The following is a 23,520-nucleotide window of genomic DNA, read 5'->3' on the forward strand; positions in this document are numbered from 1 at the left end:
TGCTTGTAACATGCTTCTCACCATCTCCACAACAGTTCTGTTCTTCTGCTCAGCAATACCGTTCTGCTCTGAAGTGTAAGGAGTTGTTAACTCCCTACGGATGCCATTGTCTTTACAAAATAAATTGAACTCTTTGGACACGAACTCTCCTCCTCGATCCATACGAAGAACTTTGATATGGCAGCCGCTTTGGTTCTCCACCATAGCCTTGAATTTCTAGAACTTTTCATAAGTTTCTGACTTGTTTTCCAGAAAATACACCCAACTCATGTGACTATAATCATCATTGAGCAACAAGAAGTAACAACTCCCACCCAATGACTCGATTTGCATAGGACCACATAGATCAGCATGAATTAATTCTAAACATTCAGTAGCTCTCCATGCTTTTCCAATAGGAAATGACTTCCTAGTTTACTTTCCATAAATGCACCCCTCACATAAATTCAAAGAGCCAATTTTTGGTAGTCCAAGAATCATACCTTTATCACTTAGCAATTTCAGGCCTTTAATATTGAGATGTCCACACCTCAAATACCATAGCTTTGAGTCATCCTTTGCACTTGTAGCAAGAACAAAGTTCTCCATGTTTGAAACATCCAACGAAAACATCTTGTTTAGAGTCATGTGGACATGGACTTGTTTGTCTGACTTTTTGTTTTTTATGATACATGCATCATCATCAAATATGACAGAATATCCATCAGCCATTAGTTGTCCAACACTCAATAAATTGTATCCTAAATTAGGAACAAATTGAACATTGTCCAAAATTTTTCCTTCTCTATGGCTAGTAAAAAATTTCACCGTGCATTTTCCTTCAACTTACATCTCCCTTTTGTTCCCAAGCTGCACATTTATCTTTTATGACTCATCAAGCACCTTGAACAAGGATTTGGTACCTGTCATATGATTTGAACAACCGCTATCCACAAGCCACAAATCACTTGGCTTATGGTTAGCATCAATACAAGCCATAAAAAGCTTGTTTTCCTTATCACTTTCTGCTGCAAAGTTAATTTTTTGATCATTATACTAGCAATCAGCTTTTATATGCTTTATATCTGTTGCAATGATAACATTGTATGCCATATTTTATGTTACATTGCTCATTGTATTGCCTCTATCCATCATTCATTCCTTTGCCTCTGCCTCTACAATAACCACGGCCACGACCACCATGAAATCCTCCTCTTCCTCAGTCATTGTTTGTTGAACGATCATTATCGCCTTGATTTGCGAATGTCTCCTTCACTTGAAATGCCTACTATTCATTCTTTTCTGCTGATCTATTGATTCTCGCCTCATGAGATTGAAGAGACCCCATCAGCTCATCAGTGGAAAGAACAGACAAATCTTTGGATTCTTCTATAGCAACCACAACATGATCAAATTTTGTCGTCAAGCTTCGTAAAACTTTCACTACAATTATCTCGTCTGAAATTTGTTCGCCGTAAGAGCGCAATTGACCGACTATTGTCCTTGTTCGTGACAAAAAATCAGCAATTGATTCACCATTCTTCACCATTAAGGTTTCAAAATCACGTCGTGGTGATTGCAATTTCACCACTATAACCTTTGAATCACCTTGATACTCTTTCTGCAAAATTGACCATGCTTCATTCGATGTGGTTGCTGTAGCAATTCGTGAAAAAAAAAAAAGTCATGAACCGCTTGTTGGATAATGAACAATGTCTTAGCATCGTTTTTCTTGGTTTCTTTCAATCTCTTTTCTTCTTCTTCATTAGGTTCAAGTATGTCAGCGAACCTGTACTCGACCAAGTCCCATAGGTCTCGTGATCTGAGCAATGTCTTCACCTTGATGCTCCACCACTCATATTTCTCACCATTGAAAATGGGTATGAGTGGTTGAGAGGAAGAAAAACCAACTGATGCCATTCCAAGAACACACACTCTCTTCTCTCGTGTTTCCCAAATACCCAAAAAGGTGTTTCTCTCAAATACCCAGTGGACCTAAACCTAACTTTCACTCAATTGCCTAAAAGATCGAACTTTACTCTGATGCCAAATTTGTTGAAGAAGGAAACGTGAAAGAGACAATTACAATATGCATCAAAGTTTTTATATTATTGATGAACACTAAAATTAATAAAACAAAGCATAAATGACTATATGTATAGGCTTACAAGGAAACTACCTTAACACAAAAATAGCTAACAATTTATTCAATTAAACTGAAAATCTGGAACTAACAAAGATTCTACCGAGATAGTTAGTTAACTAAACAACCCACTACTTTGAATTAATTCTCAACACTATTAAATGATAAAGCTGGAAATTCTTATATAAGGACTAATAGATCTAAATATATATATATAATCACAGTAAAAAATTTCCAACATATAAAGCACAGTTTGCCGACGACACATGGAAATTACCACATCATCATCAATGAAGATCTTTTGCCATTTGTTTGTGTTATGTTAATAAATTATGGAGTGTTTCCAATGTATTAAAGTTAAAAATTTACAACAAAATCTGGTAATTTAATTTGCATGAAAGATGATCGCAGAATACAATACGAAAAATTAACTTAAGTACGACATTTAAAAAAAAACAATTATGTTTGATTTTCGATTTTTGAAAATTTCCTTCTTTTATAATCCATGGATTTTACAACAACAAAACCCAAAATTTTGAACTATGTTTTTTTTTTTATGATATGATATTGATTAAATTATTAACTAATTGACACCTCAAAATTTAGTGTGAAGTTTCGCCACTGCTACGTACATAACCAGAGCCAAATAAAAAAGAACAATTGCGTTGCACACTTCCCGCGCAGCCTTGTAAAATTTCTTTGAGAAGTCTTCACAAGACATTGGATGCATAGTACACGTATTTTTGAACATTCTGATCCACCAGTCTCATTGCAATTGAGGTAGCTTATGTTCACTCCTTTCTGCTGGAGAGCCGGGAACGAAGGGAACAAAACCTCGCCCACCAAACACTGGCCGCATAAAGGCATTATCGAACTTGCGCCAGTAGTAATGAACGGTGTGTGTTGGAGTTGTAAGAAGTGCGCGAATGCTGCTTGGCTGTTGAACTCCCTTTGGACTATCTTCAAACGAGTCCTGAGTACTTCCCAGAAATGGCACTGTAATCGATTTTGGAGATGATGATCGGGAGGGTTCACTTGTTACTTTAGAATGAGGCAGCAAGAACCTTATTAGAGGTTTAGTCATTAGTCCGAAAACCTGATCAAAGCCAAACCAACATATAAAGTGTTACTAACGTCAACATCTCCAACGAAGTATTATGTTTAAGCCAAGTAAATTATGGAACATCGAAAGAGATGCTAAAATATGGATTTCAGGCATGAGATTCGACTACCCAAATACGAACTTCAGCAATGTAAAACTCAAACCCTCAGTCAAGACTCTATACATATGAAGAATAAAAGAAAATGCCAACCATCAAATCTCCAAGAGTTAGAAATGAAGGCCAGAAACATTCTTACCACAGAGCTAAAAAGAACAACAGTGATGGTGCTTGTAATCATAATGGCATTACATCGCAATTGAGTGTGCCCTGCCCTTGTAAACTGCATTTATATTAAGTAAAAATCTATCAGATAATATCAATCAAACAAATTTCTTCCTTTCTCTCTCATATTTTACTCTGACTCTTTATTAAGTAAAAGTCTATTGGATTATTCACATTTTCAAACATGTTGAGGAAATACGACCCTCCAAATTCATGAAATATTAAAAAAGAAAAGAAAAGTGGAAGACATACATGTAATAATTGAATGAATCCAATTATTTGGATTGGAGCAAGACAATTCGGATCAATGTGCGAAGTACATGATACCAACCTACTGATAATACCAAACAAGTATGGTCGAAAGAATATGCCCAATTATTTTTCTAGACCCAAAAATTAAATAATTGCTTTGATTGACTACTATGAATTCATTGTGGAGCTAATTGACTATTTAGATTTTCTGTATTTTGAGAAACGGAATATATCTTGTACTAAAGAAGTATGCAAAGAGTTTGTAGTGCAGAAAAGCAAAATAGGTCTCCCATATGGATTTTAAGAAAATGTATGAAGAGCTTAATGTTTTGTTGCCTTTTAGTCAAGGTGTGAAAGTTCAACAGACTCAATGAGAGAAATGGTAGTTATGAGTTTTTGGGTTGGTATTCTTCCAAAATTTGAGATCAATAAAGCTCAGATCCTTTCTGGCTTTGAAATTTCATCTTTTCGAGAGTACTTCATACTAAAAGCTCTCACGTGCCTTAGATTAAAATCAGAGCTCTTGTTAGTCGTGGTAAGAAAATAGTCACTGTCAGGATTCAGAAGGAATTATGTTGTTATTGCTATGAGTCAGGCCATAAGAAATGTTATTATGTGAAATTCAAAATAAGGTTTGAAAATAACAATTAGAAAATATTACAATATATAATATCAAGACCATTTCACCATATGAGAAAACTTCTCCTATCATTGCTATTGTACAGTCAAGTAAATCTAGTATCTTCTTTCCTTATTGTCCAAATAGGCCTTTGATTCTATTGCCAAAATCTATAACAAGTAATTCGAGTCTTTGTTTCACCTTTTAGTCTTATGTATATTCCTCTAAAGTTACATTAGCAGATGGCTCAACTTCATATGCCCTTAAGCCTACAACTGTTAATCCTACCTTGTCATTTTCTTTGACGACGATGTTAACTTAAACTATTTTTTCTTTTAGTTTAACTCTATTAGTAATCTCAGCAGTACTTTAAATTGTTGTCTTATTTTTTCTAGATCATTATCATTTTCAAGATCTTACAACGAAGTAGATTGATAGGAGGTCCACAACAAGATATTGTGTTTTTATTAGAAGAAATTATGTAAATACAACACAATCTTCTCTATTTTCAACCTCAGCAAATTATATCTCCTAGTTTCGTTACAAAAAGGTTTCCGTTTTCCAAAGAAATAAGATAATCCTGAATTCACCTGATTATAAGCAAGAGCCATAGATACTGCACCTCTCATGAGACCAGCCCACCATATTATGATCTGAACAAAAGATACAAAAAGAAATTAGTGATGTCAAATAGCATTGATAATTGATTTGGAAGCAAAGAAACAAAGAACACCACAAACTAGTACTTGTTGCCTAAAGCTGATTTTTTCATTAGCTGATTTGTGTGCTAAGTTGGATAGAAACGACAAGGGAAACACAAAAGCTGCTCTTCCAGCCATGACCAGTGCAAGCAGTACAGAACTAACAATAATTGATGTTCCAGGTCTGCAAATAGGAGATCAAACCCAATGTCACAAGAACAAATAATGTTGTAAATGGAAGTTATTTTGTACGAATTGCATGGAAGAGAAAATGGGGTAAATCTGAAAAATATACCTGAAGCAAAGGTTCAAGACCAAAATGTATCGTTAACATACACTTGAAAAAAAAAAAAGTTTTTCCAGAAGGTGCACAGAGTAATGTTACTCAAACACGGATACTTCAAGAAAAATGAAATGTTTGAAAAACATAGACATAGAGCAAACCTGTCATTTACAAATTTCCACGTCTCAATGTCCAAGGCATCCATTCCAACATGGAGAAAGATAAAAGTCTCACAAACAAACGACAAAGTAGCAAAAGCATGCCTGTGTTTAAACAAAATATCTGAATCAATTGAGGCATATAAATAGTTAAAACATTTCTTTAGGTGTTAAGCATCTATCTTAAAAACAATTAGCAATGGTTAGAAGGGTGCAACTTGAATACAAAGCTACAGAAAACCCTAAATTTAACCGATGTAACAGAACGCCGCTTAAGAAGAAGTTTATTCCCTCCAAATATCAACGACCCATAACTTTTATTGCCTCTAAGATGGTAACATGGAGGACACATACTTGGAAGTTATTCTTGAACTCTCTGTAACATTGTGCCAGGTATAATGCGACATCACAATCCCACAAAAGAACACCGTGAGAATGCCACTCAAATAGAACAGCTGCAAGGAATGCAACATTAGAGTTATCCAAATAAAATAAAGGAATGCAATAAACTGCCATATTATGCTAGAAGAATCTTACTTCAGCCATGATATATGAAAGGTATGCCATGAGCATCATAAGAGCAAATTCACGGTCTGTTGAGTGCCTGGATCATGTTAAAATCAAGTGCATATAATTAGTTCTAGACTACAAAGACGTTGTACCATCAAAAACTCTATTGTAATAATAACATTCATGTTCAGTTGGAGTCTTCTATTAAGTAAAACTTTTTAATATCACAAACGATTAAAAGCATTACATCTCTGTAAAACTTAATTCCCTAGAAAGGAGTATAAGATTCTTATAGAGGTATTTAAGGTTTTATTATTGAAAGCTAGTTGATATAAAATCCAGATAAAATCCAAAATATACCTGCCAAAGTATAACGTTTTGATGATATAAGCACTTACCAGCCCAACCTGCACAGAAAAGAAAAATATTACACCTAGGGGAAAGCTATGCTACCAGGTTCACCTGCAAGTGTCACATACATGTGTCCGATATGGGTATAGTCAATTTTTTTCTTTTAAGATTTTCTATATAGTTGGAGGGTCCTTAGAAGGACACATCCTTGTATACCAATGTACAAAAATGTGTTGAAAACAAATGTCTGATACTCTGATATCGGTACTTCAAGAAAAATGAAAAATCAGATCAATGTAAGATGAAACTGCAGTGTTCACAGAATGAATCAGATTTGTATGAAAAGCGCCTTACAGCCACTCCCAGCAGAGTGCTTGCTAAAAATAAATACAAAAAGCTGCCAATAAACTCCAAAGCAATTCTATGATTTGTATTAGTGAGATCAAAACTCTGGATTGCATTGAAAAGCACCACTGATGTTGCATCATTTACAACACCCTCTCCAAAAACCAGACTGTAGAGTAATGGAGTCTCATCCTGATTAAGCACCTGTACCATCAGAAGAAGCAGCTTCAGTTTAGTAAATTTCATACAGTAGTCCCTCAATATAGAAATGCTACTACAATTTTAGTTTATGCATGCCTGCAGTGTGCAAACAGAATCTGTAGCAGCAAAGATTGCACCAATTGCTGAAAATTGCGGCAAAAATAGTAAGATACACAAACATGAACTAAGCCAGTTTGAAAAAGAAGGGACTAAGGTCAAATACCTAGAAAATCTCCAATCTCCAATGAACCAATGTCCATTTCCTTAAAGAACTTGATAACACCTGTTTGAAGAATCAGAGTTGCTATCACAACCAGTAAAATAATCTTGAGAATATTAGGATGTACATCAACAAACCAAGCCAACCCCTAACACTGCCCTTGGCTGCATATCCACAGATGTCATGTATACAAACAAAAGATAAAACTAACGAAATTGTACATATGTGTCAACTGCAGCCATAAAGTTGTAGAAAGTACCAAAAGATATAATTGACCAAGAAATTAATGTACCGACAGCCCCAAACAGCATGATGGTAATAAAGTTACGGAAAAATTGCTTCTTTTTCACAGAAAACCTGGCAAAAAAAGCAAATATCAGAAGGAAGACAAGTAATTAACTACATCTAATCCTCAGTTTTTACTCTTAAAAAGAATTTAATTAAAAATTAAACCTTGACATTGTAAAAAGGACACTGAGTTCTTTTATTTACAATGTTGAAAACAAGTGGAAATTCTCAACGTACTTAAGTTCAAGCCATCTAGGTTACTTTGACACTTCATTTAGTATCTATGTCCGAAACATGAATTCAATGCATATCATATTATCGATATGGGGATGACCTTTGAAAGATCTAACAAAAACTTGGAATAAATTGAACAACATCTTGGACACATACCATATTTGACTCTCACAGCCAAGGAAAAAAAAGTTCCCATAGAATAACTGTCGCATAGCCATCTATTTTAGCTTATATAAACAATAACAAACAATCTCCATATTTTCCATTCACAGGAGAAATGAAAATGTGACGAGAACAAACTTACCCAGCATTGAATATAATAGGGGGTAGAAGATAAATAAAGAACAGATCTTCACTGAAGACAAGAAGACGTGAGCTTTTACCCCCACTCGTCAACAAAATAACGACCCCAGTACAAAGACCCTGCCACAAAGTCAATTAAAATAAAACATACGAGAAAAAAGTAGAACAATAATCCAAGCATAACAAGACCCAGCTGAAATGTTCATATGAATAAATCAACATTTATAGAGGTGATTGTGAAGGGAGACACTCACAATGGCAAGGGCAGTAATTGATTCGTTCATCCATCGGTTCTCCTCCAAAAGATGACCGATGACAATGGAAGCGCAAAGAAGCGCGACGAATAGGTTCATGGAGACCACAGAGGCATGGTCTGAATACAATGTTTGCAACTTGGATAGGACAGCAGCTAACTGCGATGCCACCATTTCGACCTCTTTTTTATCAAAGAAATTTATTGAAAACAATCAGTTGATTCTAATTTAATTTAGATTCGAATTCTCCCTCAACACTGGATATCTTCAAAAACTTCCATTCCTCCTTCAGAGTTCTGCATTTTACCCCAAAAAAAACAAAAAAAAAAGAGTTAAAATCATTTATTCGCATGTTCATTCTCAAAACCCCCTTTTTTCCCCCAGTTTTTCATTCTTTCCGTTTATAAGGCTACTCCTTGTTTGTTCCTCCATTTTCTCATCAACCAAATATAAAAAGAGAAAATTATGGAATCGATTTGAAGAACCAATGATGACAACAACATCCATGAAGACCACATTTGTGTTTCAGCATATAATAACTATTTTTTTTTTACAATTTTTTTGCTATTTCATTTAATCAAAACAAACAACACAAGTAAAAAACTTAAAAATTTCTTTCCTCCCACTATCTCAGCCACCACACATCCAAAAGGAAAAGAAAAACTACAACTAAAACTAACCAAATCGTTTTGGATAGACAACAAACGCTTATTTTCTTTTTTTTCTGTATGGGAATAATTTGTGATTTTATTAAAACAAAACGAAATTTCGAAAGAATCCAAAGTCTCAATGTTTCGAAAATTTCCGACAAGATTCTTCTTCGACTCTCCCAAGAAATTTGCCAAAAAAGTTTTCCAGCTTTCAAAATTTTTTCTTTTCGATTCGTTGAAATTAATTTGAAACTTTTTTGAATATTTAGAGAAATGGCAATGGGATTGGACGGTAGCTAAACAGAAGAAAGGAGAGGCGAGTTGCGCGGGTGATCAACTGCATAAAAGGAAAATGAAATGTATTAAAATACGACCGATGAAGAAACATTTTAAGGTAAAAGTTAAATCAGGACCGTCAGATGCATTGACGGGATTAGTTACAAAGTAAATCACATGGTTTAATATGAGATTGGGTGCAATGGAGTATGGGTGTTTAAACTTAGAAACAATTTTAAAATTGGCGGGTTATCCTGTTTGGGGAAATAATTTGCCCCCTATATTCAACCACTTCATATGGCCGGTTTTGAGACCGGGTATTTTGATAAATATGGAGAGGATGAGGCCGCGATTCTCAGATGATAGCCAAGAATCTATGGTTCATATATTGTGGGATTGTCCCTCTACTTCAGGTATGTGGTATAAACTTATCCCCTCCAGTTACATATCTCAGTTTGTTGGGATGAATCTAATGGATTGGATGATTGTTAATCTGGAAAATAATGTTGGTAGTATAGAGTGGGGAATACACTTTGCTGTTTTATATGGAAAAATAGGAACAGAGTTATGTTTCAACATCACAGTGTCCATCGGAAGAGATTTTTAGAATGATCGAAAGTCTCGCTACTAATATTTGTAGTATGATGAGAACCAATAGCCTAAAGTCACCCAATCGAAGTATTTATGTAAAGTGGAATCCTCCAAAGAAGGGCTGCGTCAAAGTTAATACTGATAGAACATCAATTGATAATGGAAACTACTCCACCATAGGTGGTGTCTTACGTGATTGTCATGGTAATTGGATAGCAGGATCGTATCGATTTGTTGGAAGATGTCCAATTCTCATAGCTGAATTATGGGCAATATATCATGGTCTACAAGTAGCTCGACATAGAGGCTATTCTAAGGTTATCTTGGAGAGTGATAGCAAGGTAACAGTTGATATGCTAAACACAGATTCTGAAGATGTTATGATGGTTTCGCTCATCTGGGGTATTAAAATAGAAAGCAGGCAGTTCTCGATGGTTAAAATTCAACATGTATTTAGAGAAACTAATATGATTGTTGATTGTATAGCAAAAACGTGTCATGAGAATGCTTTGGAGTTACTATGTTAATGAGATAAAATTTGTTAGTAATATATTAGATAAATGAATAGATAATAGTTAAACTAAGACAATTTTCCTTAGATTTTGAATAAAATTATATTTCCATCACTCAACTTTTAAAAATTACATAATTGTAATTAAAATTATTGAATTGTTACATTTTGATTATTTGTTCGTTAATTTATGTTAAGAAGATGACATAGTACATTAATTTAAAGGGTTAATAATAAATTTAGCCCCTAAACTATAACTAAAATATCAGTATGATATTTTTCAAATTTTTCTTAATAATAATTCTAAAAAAAGTAAAAGAATATTAAAAATAAATAAATAATTTAAAAATATATTAATTTGATCCCAAAAAAGGTTTTTCAAAAAAAGAAAGTAAAATAAATAAATAAAATTAAAAACTACGCAAAGTAATCCCACGTTTATACGAAGAGAAACCCAAGCAAAAAGATTATATTTTTTAAAAAATATTAGACAACAAAATCGAAAATATCTAACATTTTTACCACTAATTATCTTAGTAACCCACCTTTTGGTTTTTTTTTTCTAAAGGAATTCCATATTTTTTTTTTATAATTGAGAGTGGAGGATGGGATTGTCTGGGATTGAATTAAAGATCGTTGTTTGTTTTCTAAAGAATTCAATGTTAATATTATTTAACTCATTATGGATTGTTTGTATTTTAAAAATTATTTATTTATTTATTTTAAAGATGCTTTTAAATTGTTCGGAATTATTATTAAGAAAAACTTTAAAGTATCATATTGATATTTTAGTTATAACTCAAGTTTAAATTTGTTATTAATCATTTAAATTAGTGTGCCACATCATCCTCTTAATTAAAGTTAACAAATGAGTGATAAAATGTAACAATTTGATAACTATAATGATAATTATGTTACTTCTGAAAGTTGGATGATTGAAATGTAATCTTAATCAAAGTTTAGGGGAGCAAGTAATGAGTATTTATTTGAGCAACTCCCTTTGTATGTAATGTGTGCGTATGGAGTATGGGTATGTTCCTACAGTACATTTATCAGTATTTCTAATGCAATACCAAAAGTTATAAGTGATACCAAAATTCCTAGGTTTGCAAAATATGCCTTTAATGTTTTCATGTTTTTCATTTTGCCCTAAATCTTTTTTTGGGTAAACTACACCATTAGTCACTAAACTATGTGTAAGTTTTCATTTTGGTCACTTAACTAAAAAAATTACAATTTGGTCACTAAACTATTCGAAAGTTTTCATTTAAGTCACTAAACTATTTAGAAGTTTTTATTTTAGTCATTAGATTGTTAAGTTTTTTTTTTAAAGTTCTGCCAATGAGCTCCAAGCGACAATTCGATGGTCAGTATGTTGGATCAGTACCAATCGACGAGTAGAAGAGCATACCTTAGATCCAAGTCGATATGATTATTAGTATCGAAGATTGAAGAAAAAATTGTTTGAATTTTGGTTCGCAGATTCGTGACGCCTATAGCTATTTTGTAAAAAAAAAACTGAACTATAGAAGAGAATGTGTAACATCCCAAAACCCCTTTGGTGTAAAATAATATAAGATAGATTTCTTTTTAGTGAAATAAGATAAAAAGAAAGTAAAGTATAAAGAATGTTAGAGAAAAATGAAATAAAAAGTATGTTGTGAAATGTTAATTTGAGTCGAGGATTAAATCATAAAATATGAAAAGTATTATGGCCTAATGTAAATATTTAAACTTAAAATGACAAAATATAAGTACGAAAAAGTTAAGGGGCCAAAAGTGAAAATTACCATTTTAAGAAAATGGGTGAAAATTTAATAAATATTTTTTAATAAATTTGAAATGGAGACATTGATATATAAATAAATCGAAACATGGACTAAATTTAATAAAGTAGAAAAGTACAAGGACTAAAGTGTAATTTTCTAAATTACGGGTGAAGGACCTAAATGCAAATTATCCATTATTAAATGATATTTGGAGACATAATTATGAGGTTAGAATACCCAAGTAATGAGGTGTAAAGAAAAAAAAAGGAAATTTTATGGAAATAAGGCTTGAAATGTGGTGGAATTTGATTGGTTGATAATATAAGGACTAAAATTGATATAAAAGAAAAGTATAGAGATTTCTAGAAAGGAAAAGGTGGGACAGCAGCAACTAGACAGCAAAAATAAAAAGACAAATAGAGGAAAGAAAAAAAGGGGAGAATAAAAGAAAGAAAGAGAATATCTTCCATGAATTTTCTTTGAGTTCTACCTAAAAACCAAAGCCTAATTTCAGATTTTGGAGTGTTATGAGGTTGTCTTCTACCATGAAAATCAATTAGTTGAAGAGGAAAGTAAAGGAAAAGCTTGGTAAAGTGAATGATGATGAGAGAAAAACAAAGAGATAGATGAAGAAAAACAAGTATGAGAGAAAAACAAAGTGAAGGAAAAGGTTGTCTTCTACCATATAATGCCTACTGTCTATGGACATGCATAAGGTTCATCCACTCATACTTGTGCTTATTATTCACATGCCATCTTTTAACATCATTAAGCACAACAAGCTTAACACAACTTAAACAAGTCAAATCACTGAAATAACTTCTTTAACCCTATTGCATGCCATTTATAACCATTATCTAAAACAACCAAAACTACTAATATGGTGAATGGATAGTGTGACGATCCTTCGACGAGATTCCAACCGATTAAGCTTTCCAATGATATACAAACAAAGAAAATAACTATATAAGAAACTAGTGCTTAGTAAGATTGTATTAAAGAAACTTAAACTTATCGAACATATTAAATTAAACAACCAACATACTTTCACCATGTCATATGCCAAACTTCCTTTCCTATACACACCACCTCATAAGGTTAGTAAGTATAAAATTACATATAAGTTTCAAGTAAATTATGGGCATATACGTAATAAGCATTTAGGCTTTATATCATCCATCACATATATATCCATTACACATTCTTCTCATTTGAATCCACATGGTTAGTAGATAATGAGTAATATAACATTTATGAAACATAACATAAATTAAGAAATAAATTTCATACATATTTCATCTATCACATGATAAATTCTCATCCTTTACATTTCATATGTGCATATCCATCTTTTCATTTCATATGAACATTAGTAACATTAAGTTTTTATACATGCCTTTCTATTAACCTTGACTTACCCGTTGAATCGTATAGAATAACATCAGATACTCGGGAACACCTTTCCATATAACCATAACCTTTTTAGTAATGCTCACACGAGCTGTGAAATGGGTCTGCTCACACGAGCTGTGGAGAATCCGCAATAAATGCAGGACCTCGGCCATCAATAGGACATCCAGGACCAACACTAAAAACATATAATCCCTAATGACATGTCATTTGTATCCTAAGTGTTCACAAGGTTCAAATGGGTCTCTTTCCATATCCTTATCCATGACCTTTATTTTCACATTAGCATTTCAATATTTTTCCATGAAATTCACATTTTCCATACTTAACTTTAATTCCCTTTTCGATATAATATCATTCATGAAATTTACATGTTCTTAAATTCATCACTAACTCACTTTAATCATTAAATTCAATCAACCATGTAATTCATAATAATCAATCCAAAATCCACTTACCTTAATTATTCAATATTAATTAACAATTTTACCATTAAGGAATGATTCAATATACGAACTTACTTGAACTCATAACAACTTCTAACACGATTAGACCACTATTCCGCTACTTTGACTTTTTCGTGATTTGTGTCCGTTCGAGTTGTTTCTTGATCTAGATAAATAATTTTATTCAATTAAACTCATTCCAGCATTTAAAATAATGAATGATTCAATATACGAACTTACTTTAACTCATAACAACTTCTAACACGATTAGACCACTATTCCGCTACTTTGACTTTTTCGTGATTTGTGTCCGTTCGAGTTGTTTCTTGATCTAGATAAATAATTTTATTCAACTAAACTCATTCCAGCATATAAAATAATCAATTTAACTTATAACCTTTAATAATTAAAATTTACAAAATTTCTCTCAAATTTTACCTTTTATGCAATTTAGTCCTTAAACCTGAATCTTGCAATTTCATAATTTTTAACCACAAATCATGTTAACCGATTTTTACCCAACCTTATAACAGCCCATATTTATAAAAAAATTACAATATTTTCCTTGAACTATACCATTTTTATAAATAAGTCCCTAAACCTTAAAATCATAAAAAAATTACTTAACAAAATATGTACATTTAACAACCGAACTCAACAATCTACCAATAAACTTCAAAAACATATTATATTCATCCATAGAACAATTTATAGCATTTAATAGTTTTACAATTTGATCCTGAATTAACTAAATTAAACTAATAAGAACTCAAAAACATAAAAAATTATTAAAAGGGGACAAAAATTACTCACCATACATGAATAATCAAGCATGGCCGAATGCTTTGTTCCTTATCCATGGAAATTCGGCTGTTCACATCACTTGGAAAAGATGACATTGTTTTCATCTTTATTTTAACTTAATTTATTAATTAATTACCATTTTACCCTTATAATAATAACCTTAAAAATGACAAAACCATGCCCATCATTGTCCACTATCAATATACATGGTATAATTACCCACAAAATCCTTTAATTTAAAATTTCATAGCCATGTGAATCCTTTAACATATAGAACTTAACTTTTGCATCTTTTACAGTTTAACCCTTTTCTCTCAACTAACTATTTAAACATTAAAATTTCTTAACTAAAATTTAATATTATTCTAATAACGCTCCGAAGATATTTAAAAAAAATTTACAAGCTCGGCTTATAGAAACGAGGTCCCGATACCTCATTTTCTAAACTCACTTGACTTTAGGGACACACCACTTAAACTTATTTATTCATTCAAATAGCATAATTTACCATATCAAAATTAAATATAATACAATATTTGACTCGTAAATATTAAATAATAATATTTACAGACTCACTTTTTGGATTTGTGGTCTTGAAACCATTATTTTCGAAATCACTGAAAAACAGGCTATTACAAGTTGGATGACTAAAATGAACATTGAGTTAATGATGGGTGACCAAAATGAAAACGATTGTTAACAATAGTGCGAAAAATGCAAATTTTTTTATTTTTGGTGCCTAAAATAAAAACTTATCAAAGTTGGATGATTAACTTCGTAGTTTATCTTAAATCCTATTATCGTTTAAATTTTTTGTTTAAATATGCCAAAGGCCCCTATACTCTTTCAAAAATTAAAATTTAGCTCATATACTTTAATTTTAAGACATTAAGTTCCTGTACTTTTTTATTTAAAAATCTTAGTCCCTCCGTCTAATTTAGCCATTAAAGTTAACAATGTCAAAGGTAAAATAACTTTTTCAACCCTTAACATTTACAATTTTTATCAATTTGATCCTTACCAATTAAAAGTACATAAACATTTTAAAAATATTTTTTCCATATTTTAAATAAAATATAAAAATTATGAAAAAAATAAAATCTCTTGAAAATTAAAAAAATTACTAGCGATAGTGGCCACTACCGTCAACACTTCATTAGCCATTTCAAAACACTTGCCTTAGTAATCTCCCATTTTGGCAATTTTTTTGAACAAAACTTGTAACACCTCTCACCTGTCTCGATATATGGTATCAGCGGGAGGTGCTATCAAAGCACTTTTAGAATTTAACCAAGAAATTTCTTTTTAAATAAATACTTATTTCGCAATCCTTTAACATTCTTTAAATCAAAATGGGAAATTTTAGAAAAGTTTAATTACAATTATAAATCATTTCAGGTCTTTGAAAATATAAATGGAGATTACCAATTCATAAAACAAGTTTTTGAAGCTTATTGACTTAAAACGAAGTCATCTGAGTTAAGAAAAGTAAGAATTTTACCATAATCTAAAACTTTAAAACAATTTTTTTATAAAATCACTTATCTAACTTTAAGACAATTTAAACACTTTAGAGAGAATTTAAAATCATTTTAAAGTTACTCAGGGTGATCGGAGGTGTTCAAGACCCCAAATAGACCTAGAAAGTTAAAACAATACAAAACAATGCAGTGGTTTGGACTTGGGACAGTTGCTGTGTCACAAGTCCTCAGTTGTGTTGTCACAAGTCCCTGTTATTGTTGGAAAATCATTTTTAGAAAACAGTATTTTTAGGCAAAGCAGAAGTTTAAAAGTTTTCTTAAAACTGGGCATTGTGATATTTATAACAATAAACTCTTTTTTCAAAATTATACTTGTGTTTTGTACAAGGCAGTGTAAGTCGATCTAGCTTTCCATTGAACGACATGATATAAGTGTATGATATGTAACACATACATCATCGAACTCTAAATTCCTTTGATCATGGACTCAAACAAAACAAACCAAGTGCACAAAATGAAAATTTTTCTTAACTCTTAGTAAGAAAATTAATTCTCTCTATAACCGGAAACTTTGAGATTTTCCGAGAAAATAGGAAAAATAAATTACCATTACTTTTTGAACGCTCAATAATGTGTGTAAATAATTTAGCTCATGGTTTCTATTTATAGAGAAATTGTAATACCTTCATCCGTCCCGATAATTTGTATAAATGGAAGACACTATTGAAATATTTTTCGTACAAAAACCATGACTTTATTTAAGAAAATAAAGAATAAAAATTTTTTTATATAAAATCTTAGATAAAAATTTTTTTATATAAAATCTTAGAGAATAGATCAAATCAATTTAGAGTATTGAAAGCTTGAACAGATCATTTTGAAATGATTTGTTGATGTTCAGAAGTATCCGAGAAAAAAAAAAGAGTTCTAAACACTCAAGATTCATACCGAAACATTTCCCAATGAGTCTCTTGTAAAACATGCTTCAAGATTAACTAATTTCCAGCAAAACTCAATATAAAACATAGTCAAAATGGAACAGAAATTGTCAAACATGCAAGATTCATACAAATATTCTAAGACATATATCGAACCATCCAAATCTAAGTTCAAATAAGGCAATTATTGGCATGCATACCACCATATCAAAAATCATAACATTTTGGTTCAAAGCTATTTAAAACATGTTCAAAACATAGAGATAATCTAATAACCATTAGAATTTTATAGTGATATGAAACAAACATATATGCATTCCTAAGGGTTTGTTTAGTACTGTTTTTAAGAAGTATTTTTGGAACAAAAACATTCTTAAATAATTTGTCTTTTGAGAGAAAAGTACTTTTCCTAAACCAAAAAGTGGTCCAAAAGCAATTTTTTCAAAACTGAAAATATTAGCTTCTCCTCAAAAGTTTTTTTTTCCCAAAAGCACTTTTGAGAAGCAATGCTAATGTAACGACCCAATAGTTAGGGTGTTGAAAAATGAAATTTGGGACTCCGTTTCCGTAAAACGAACCCGTAAATATTTTTATTTAAATATTTGTGAGGTTAGTTAGTAGTGAATTAGATTTTGATTAAGTGAATTTTGAGAAATTAAGAATTACTAAGGTATAAGGACTAAATCGCGTAAGGGTTAATAGTTGAATTATAGAATAAAAATTAATAGAGGGACTAAAGTAGTAATTATCCAATTACCTAAGGTTAGTGGACGGCATTAACAAGGATAATATAAATATTATATTAATAATTATTATGAAATGTATATACATATATGTTATTTTATAATAAAAATATAATAAATAAATAATAAAAAGTAAGTGGTAGCATGAAAATTAATAGAAAAAGAAGAAAGAAGAGAAAGAAAATAGAAAGAAAAAAGGAGTGACCGGCAGCACCTTAGGGATTTATAAGTTTCAAGTTTAATTGGTTAATCAATTTACTCTCTTTTTTGTAATTTTTATATTTTTGAAATTTTAATGTTTAAAGCTATTTGACCAATGTTGAAATTTTAGCATTGATTAAGAGTTTAGATGTTGTTATTGTTGAATAGTTTTAGTATTAGAGATTAAATTGATAGATTTTTAAGTTAGAAATGGAAAAGGACTAAGTCGTAGAACAAATTATAAATTTTGAGTAACAAGGACTAAATTATGAAAAATTCAAAATTTAAGGGTATAATTGAAAATAGGGAGTTAAATTTAGCTCAATGTGAAATTGGTATAAAAATATAGGATTAAAAGTGGAAGTTAAAAATTAGTCTCAGTTTATGGACTAAATTGGAATTTAAGCAAATATTGTGTAAAAATTGAAATATTCAATGTAGAATTGAATTGTGTAGTATTAATGTATTTAATTATTTTAATTTCGTACCTAACGTCGTACTGGAATCCTCGACTAAAAAGGAAATTGATAAAATTAACGTTGAATAGCTTGGAATCAACGGTTTATGTTTCTATAATCTGAACTAAGTTGTAAATTATTGAATTTTGAATTATTGCATATGGTAAGCATTGGAGGTAAGAATTATGGTGCTTTACAATTGAATTGAATTCATAGTTGATTGAATTGGTTTAATTTGGTATATGTTATGAATGTATTGAGTATTTGAAAATTGAAATAAATATATGTTTAAATGTGATATTGTGCAAATATGAGAATTGGATATTGGTTGTCTTTGTAAGTGATATGGAACCCTATTAACTGTTTATGGGCTAAGTCAGATATAGATGACATGCCATAATATAGGAAGAGTTCAGGGATTTCTTCGACTTCGAGTTGATGAGGCACTAGGTGCCAATTTATTTTGGTTTAACCGATGAGACGCTGGATGTCAATTTATATAGCGCTGGGTGCAGTTATTACTTTGGATTTATTCGATGAGGCATTGGGTCCCAAACTGGTGTGTTAGTTGAATCTGTGTATCCGTTCGAGTCTGAGTCGTGTTAATAGGGGTAATTAAATAATAAAGTTCTATAATTGATATTGAAATGTCATGGTATATGAAATGGAAATGAGATAGTTGATTGAAAAATGAAAAATGAAATATGTTGTGATCAAATGAAATATATGAGTTATGTACTCATGAATTGAATATGGAATGGATAATGTCATTGTATAAGGAAATGTGGATTGATATGTGAAAAGCTATTTATATAGCAAGTGATGTGAATTGAGAGATTTGTTATAAACAATCAAGTATGAAAACATGTACATATTGAGCATAGTATAAAAATGATGTGATGATATGTATGAAATTGAAATGATGATATATTGAAATTGTAAGCTTAGACAATAATGTGATTGTATAATTCAATTTGAGTATTCATGTATCATTATGTCTTTAAATGTTTGGATTATAGAAATATCACTGATTTTACTCGGCGTGCGGTTTTGTTTTTTGTGCGCAGGTTAGGTACTTCTCTTTTGATCACCGACTCAACATCTAACAACGATCCTTGATCTCAAGTGTGATAATGTTTACTTTTTGTAATGGCATGCACCTAGGATGTGTTTGGTTGTTAGTGATTTTGTGAATGGGATGTAAATTGAGTTTTAAGTATAATGTTGGTTTGGTATATAAACATATTTTTGTGTTGAAGCCATAAGTTTGGCATGTTGTTTGAACCAAGGCTTCATAGGTGTGTGTGAACTTAAGCTTGATGTTTTTGGTAGATATATGTTAGGCTAAATTGAGTGATTTGGTATGCTTGAAATCTTGATTTGAATGTTGCATTGGTGATATAAATTGTGGTACCAATGAGGATACATTGGTTAGGCACCTAAGATGATTATTTTGGCATGTTTTAAGTATGTTTGATCGTATTTTGAATAGGTTAAATGATTTGTTTTTGAGTTACTTAATACCCAAACAAGTAGGAAATGGTAAACTTGTTGTTTAAGGTACATTTTAGGTTTACATGGGCGTGTGACTTGGCGTATGAGACACACAGCTTGGTCACATGGACGTGTGTCGCCTGTTGAGTGCTTATGGTGCAAGTCAGATAGCACACGGTTTGACAAACGGGCTAGGACACGACTGTGTGTCCCTATTTCGATTGTTGCACGAGCGTGTGTCTCAGCCGTGTGAGGCACACGACCTAGCCACACGGCCGTATGACCCCTGTTTTCAAAATTTTGTGAATTTTTCCTAGGATTTTCAAATGATTTCAAATTGGTCCCGATTTGTTTCTAAAGTATTTTTTAAGGCCTCAAGGGTCCGATTTAGGGATGATATATGTATGTATGAATGGTTTGAGTTATGTTTATGCTATTAAATGAAATTAAATGTAAAAGTTCTAATTGTACGGTAATGCTCGTAACCCTAATCCGTGACGTAGAGGGGTTAGGGGTGTTATAGCTAAACTAAGCCTAAGAGACAGTAATACATCGCATTAGGAGTTGAATTACATATACAATTGTTTCATACTCTTGAATGATCATAATGGTGTATGATGGTGATCTGATGAACAAATCGAGCTCCAATTCAGAAAACCTACGTGTAAAGACAATGGCGCGTTAAACATAATGCTTAGTCAAATAATATGGAAAATCTCTATATACTTACCTTTCAAACTATGGTTTAGACTCCGTACAAAAGACTAATTAAGAATTTAAAACACAACAATGCTAATGACATTCATTTCACGGTTTAGAAAACAATGATCAATTTAGTTTCATATAGTACACACACACAAATATATATATATAAGAGCACTTGACAATTTTAAGAATTCACTCATACAATGATAAAATCAGTTTAAAAAGATAAAATGAGTGACCAAAATGAAAACAATTGTTAACGATAGTGCGAAAAATGCAAATTTCTTTTTTTTCCAGTGCCTAAAATAAATACTTATGAAAGTTGGATGATTAACTTCGTAGTTTATCTTAAATCCTAATATCGTTTAAATTTTTTGTTTAAATATGCCAAAGGTCCCTATACTCTTTCAAAAATTAAAAGTTAGCCCATATACTTTAATTTCGAGATATTGAGTCCCTATACTTTTTTATTTAAAAATCTTAGTCCCTCCGTCTAATTTAGCCATTAAAGTTAACCATGTCAAAGGTAAAATAAGTTTTTCAACCTTTAACATTTACAATTTTTTTATCAATTTGATCCTTACCAATTAAAAGTACAAAAACATTTAAAAAAGATATTTTTTTCCATATTTTAAATAAAAATATAAAAATTATGAAAAAAATAAAAAAATAAAAAAATAAAAAAAATCCTAAAAAATAAAAATAAAAATAAAAATGATTTAAAAAAATATTAAACAAAAATTACAAGATTCAATGTTATTTAAATCGGATCGGACCAACCAGCTGAACCAACAATCGATTGGGGTATCGGTTTGGTGACAGGTAAAAAATGGTTGACCCACAAATAGATATAGATTGGTTGAACCCTGCTAAAAAATAGATTAAATCTACAGTTAAACTGATTTCAAACTAGTTTGACCAATTGATTTCTAGAACGACTAGTCTGACCAATTTAAAGCAAATAAATTACTAAAAATTAAAAATTAAAAATATTATAAAATTATAAAATCGATTCAATTGACAATTTAATAGATTTTTTAGGCTAATTCAACCAACCCATACCATTTTGTGGATCAATCAGTTTTTAAAATTTTTAAGTTTTTTAGCTTTCAACATTTAATTTAATTTTTTAATTATCCATACTCTTTAAAAGTACATGCTTTTTTAAATTAAAATTATTATTTTTTTCTTATTTTAAACAAAATATTTTTAAAAACATATATTTGTTAAAGAAATGAAAAAGAACTCTCTAGAATTTTAAAAAATAATAATAAAAAAGAATTTTTTTAAAAAATATTTTAAAAATATAAAAAGTACAAAATTCAATGTTATCTAAACCAGACTGGATCGATTAGATCAATAACCAACTGGGGTATCAGTTCGATGAGAGATAAAAGCTGGTTGACTTGCAAACCAGTACAGATTGGTTGAATCAGGCTAAAAAACCAATTGAAGTGGCATTTGACCAATTTTTATGATTTTTATTTTTTTAATAATTTATTTGCTTTCAATTGATCGAACTGGTCGTTCTGAGAACCAATTGGTCAGACTAGTTTAAAATTGGTTTAATTGTAGGTTCAATCAATTTTTAATTTGGTTCAATTAGCCCGTACTAATTTGCGGGTCAACCTATTTTTTACCTCTAATAGGAGTGATACCCCCATCTGATTCTCAGTCCGATTGGCTAGTCCAATCCAGTTTAGATGAACTTTGAATTTTTTTAAATATTTTTAATATCATTTTTATTTTTATTTTTTTAAAAATTTAAAATTTATATTTTATTTTTCAAAAAATATATTTTTAATTACTTTGTTTTTATTTAAAAATAAAGAAAAAATAATATTTAAAAAAATTAACTAATTTTAAAGGGTAAGGACCATATTGACAAAAAATATATAAATATTAAGGGCTAAAAAATTATTTTATCTTTGACACAGTTAATTTTAACTAAAAAAATTAAAGAAAGAGACCAAGACTTTTAAATAAAAAAATACAATGATTCAATATGAATATATTTTAAAATTTAAATAGTAGGGAGACGTTTTTTGTCAGCTGCCTTGAGCCGCTTTATAATATGCAGTTTTGTAGTCGCTTCATATGAGCCATTGTTGTTCAAATGGGCAGTGCTCCATACATTGGTTTATTTTGTAATCTCTTTATAGGTCTTATTTGGGCAGTGGGCAATTGATTGGCTAATTATGCTTAGAAGTCATGCACTGTTTATTTTGTAACAAAAAACAATATGTCTGTTTTCTCATATATTATATGCAATTCAGCGTAATTTTAACAATAAAAAAAAAACACGATTGTTCCATTAACCACTAACCAAGTTACCAAAACCCAAACCCTAGATCAGTTATCCTACACCCTTCTCCCTTTTACACAAACAACACCTAAGTTTTGGAAACCAAAACCCACTGCATAAATACACACACCACTACCATAGCAACCCAAATCATTCTCCCGCTCTATCTTTCTAACTTTCCTTAGCATTCCAACCAACACCACCCTTGAATGTGGGGTAACAGGAGGATCGAACTAGGTAAAAAACCGACAATTACCTCTTTTATAGTTATCATAATATTGGCATTTGAAAAATCCCTTATCTAAATTTTCGTTTGATCAAGACATCCTTAACGGAGCTTGGGAATCACAATTACATATAGGTATACCATTAGGTGCTTCCATCTCTTTTTCTTCTTTTCTCTGTCGTTTGCTTAAAACAATGAGAGGTTTATTTTTTTTAATTCTTTTTTACCTTAATATGTTGTATATAAAAGATTTAAGATATTTTTATATTATAAATTCATTTAAAAA

General features: G+C 30.9%; 1 protein-coding gene across 1 annotated transcript; it reads right to left on the reverse strand.

Moving 5' to 3' along the window:
• Positions 1–2,547: 2,547 nt before the first annotated feature.
• LOC107895030 (sodium/hydrogen exchanger 2) lies at positions 2,548–9,190 on the reverse strand. Its single transcript, XM_041108856.1, has 15 exons — positions 8,907–9,190; positions 8,227–8,522; positions 7,974–8,092; positions 7,407–7,504; positions 7,151–7,210; positions 7,024–7,070; positions 6,736–6,930; positions 6,391–6,437; positions 6,058–6,124; positions 5,875–5,975; positions 5,524–5,625; positions 5,125–5,263; positions 4,969–5,031; positions 3,482–3,565; positions 2,548–3,218 (listed from the first exon to the last, which is right to left on the reverse strand). The coding sequence occupies exons 2-15, from the start codon at positions 8,398–8,400 to the stop codon at positions 2,889–2,891; spliced, it is 1,626 nt and encodes a 541-aa protein (XP_040964790.1). The 5' UTR covers positions 8,401–8,522; positions 8,907–9,190; the 3' UTR covers positions 2,548–2,888.
• Between the last annotated feature and the right edge of the window lie 14,330 nt (positions 9,191–23,520).

This window comes from Gossypium hirsutum, chromosome D13 (assembly GCF_007990345.1).
Source record: "Gossypium hirsutum isolate 1008001.06 chromosome D13, Gossypium_hirsutum_v2.1, whole genome shotgun sequence".
NCBI classification, from domain to species: Eukaryota; Viridiplantae; Streptophyta; class Magnoliopsida; order Malvales; family Malvaceae; genus Gossypium; species Gossypium hirsutum.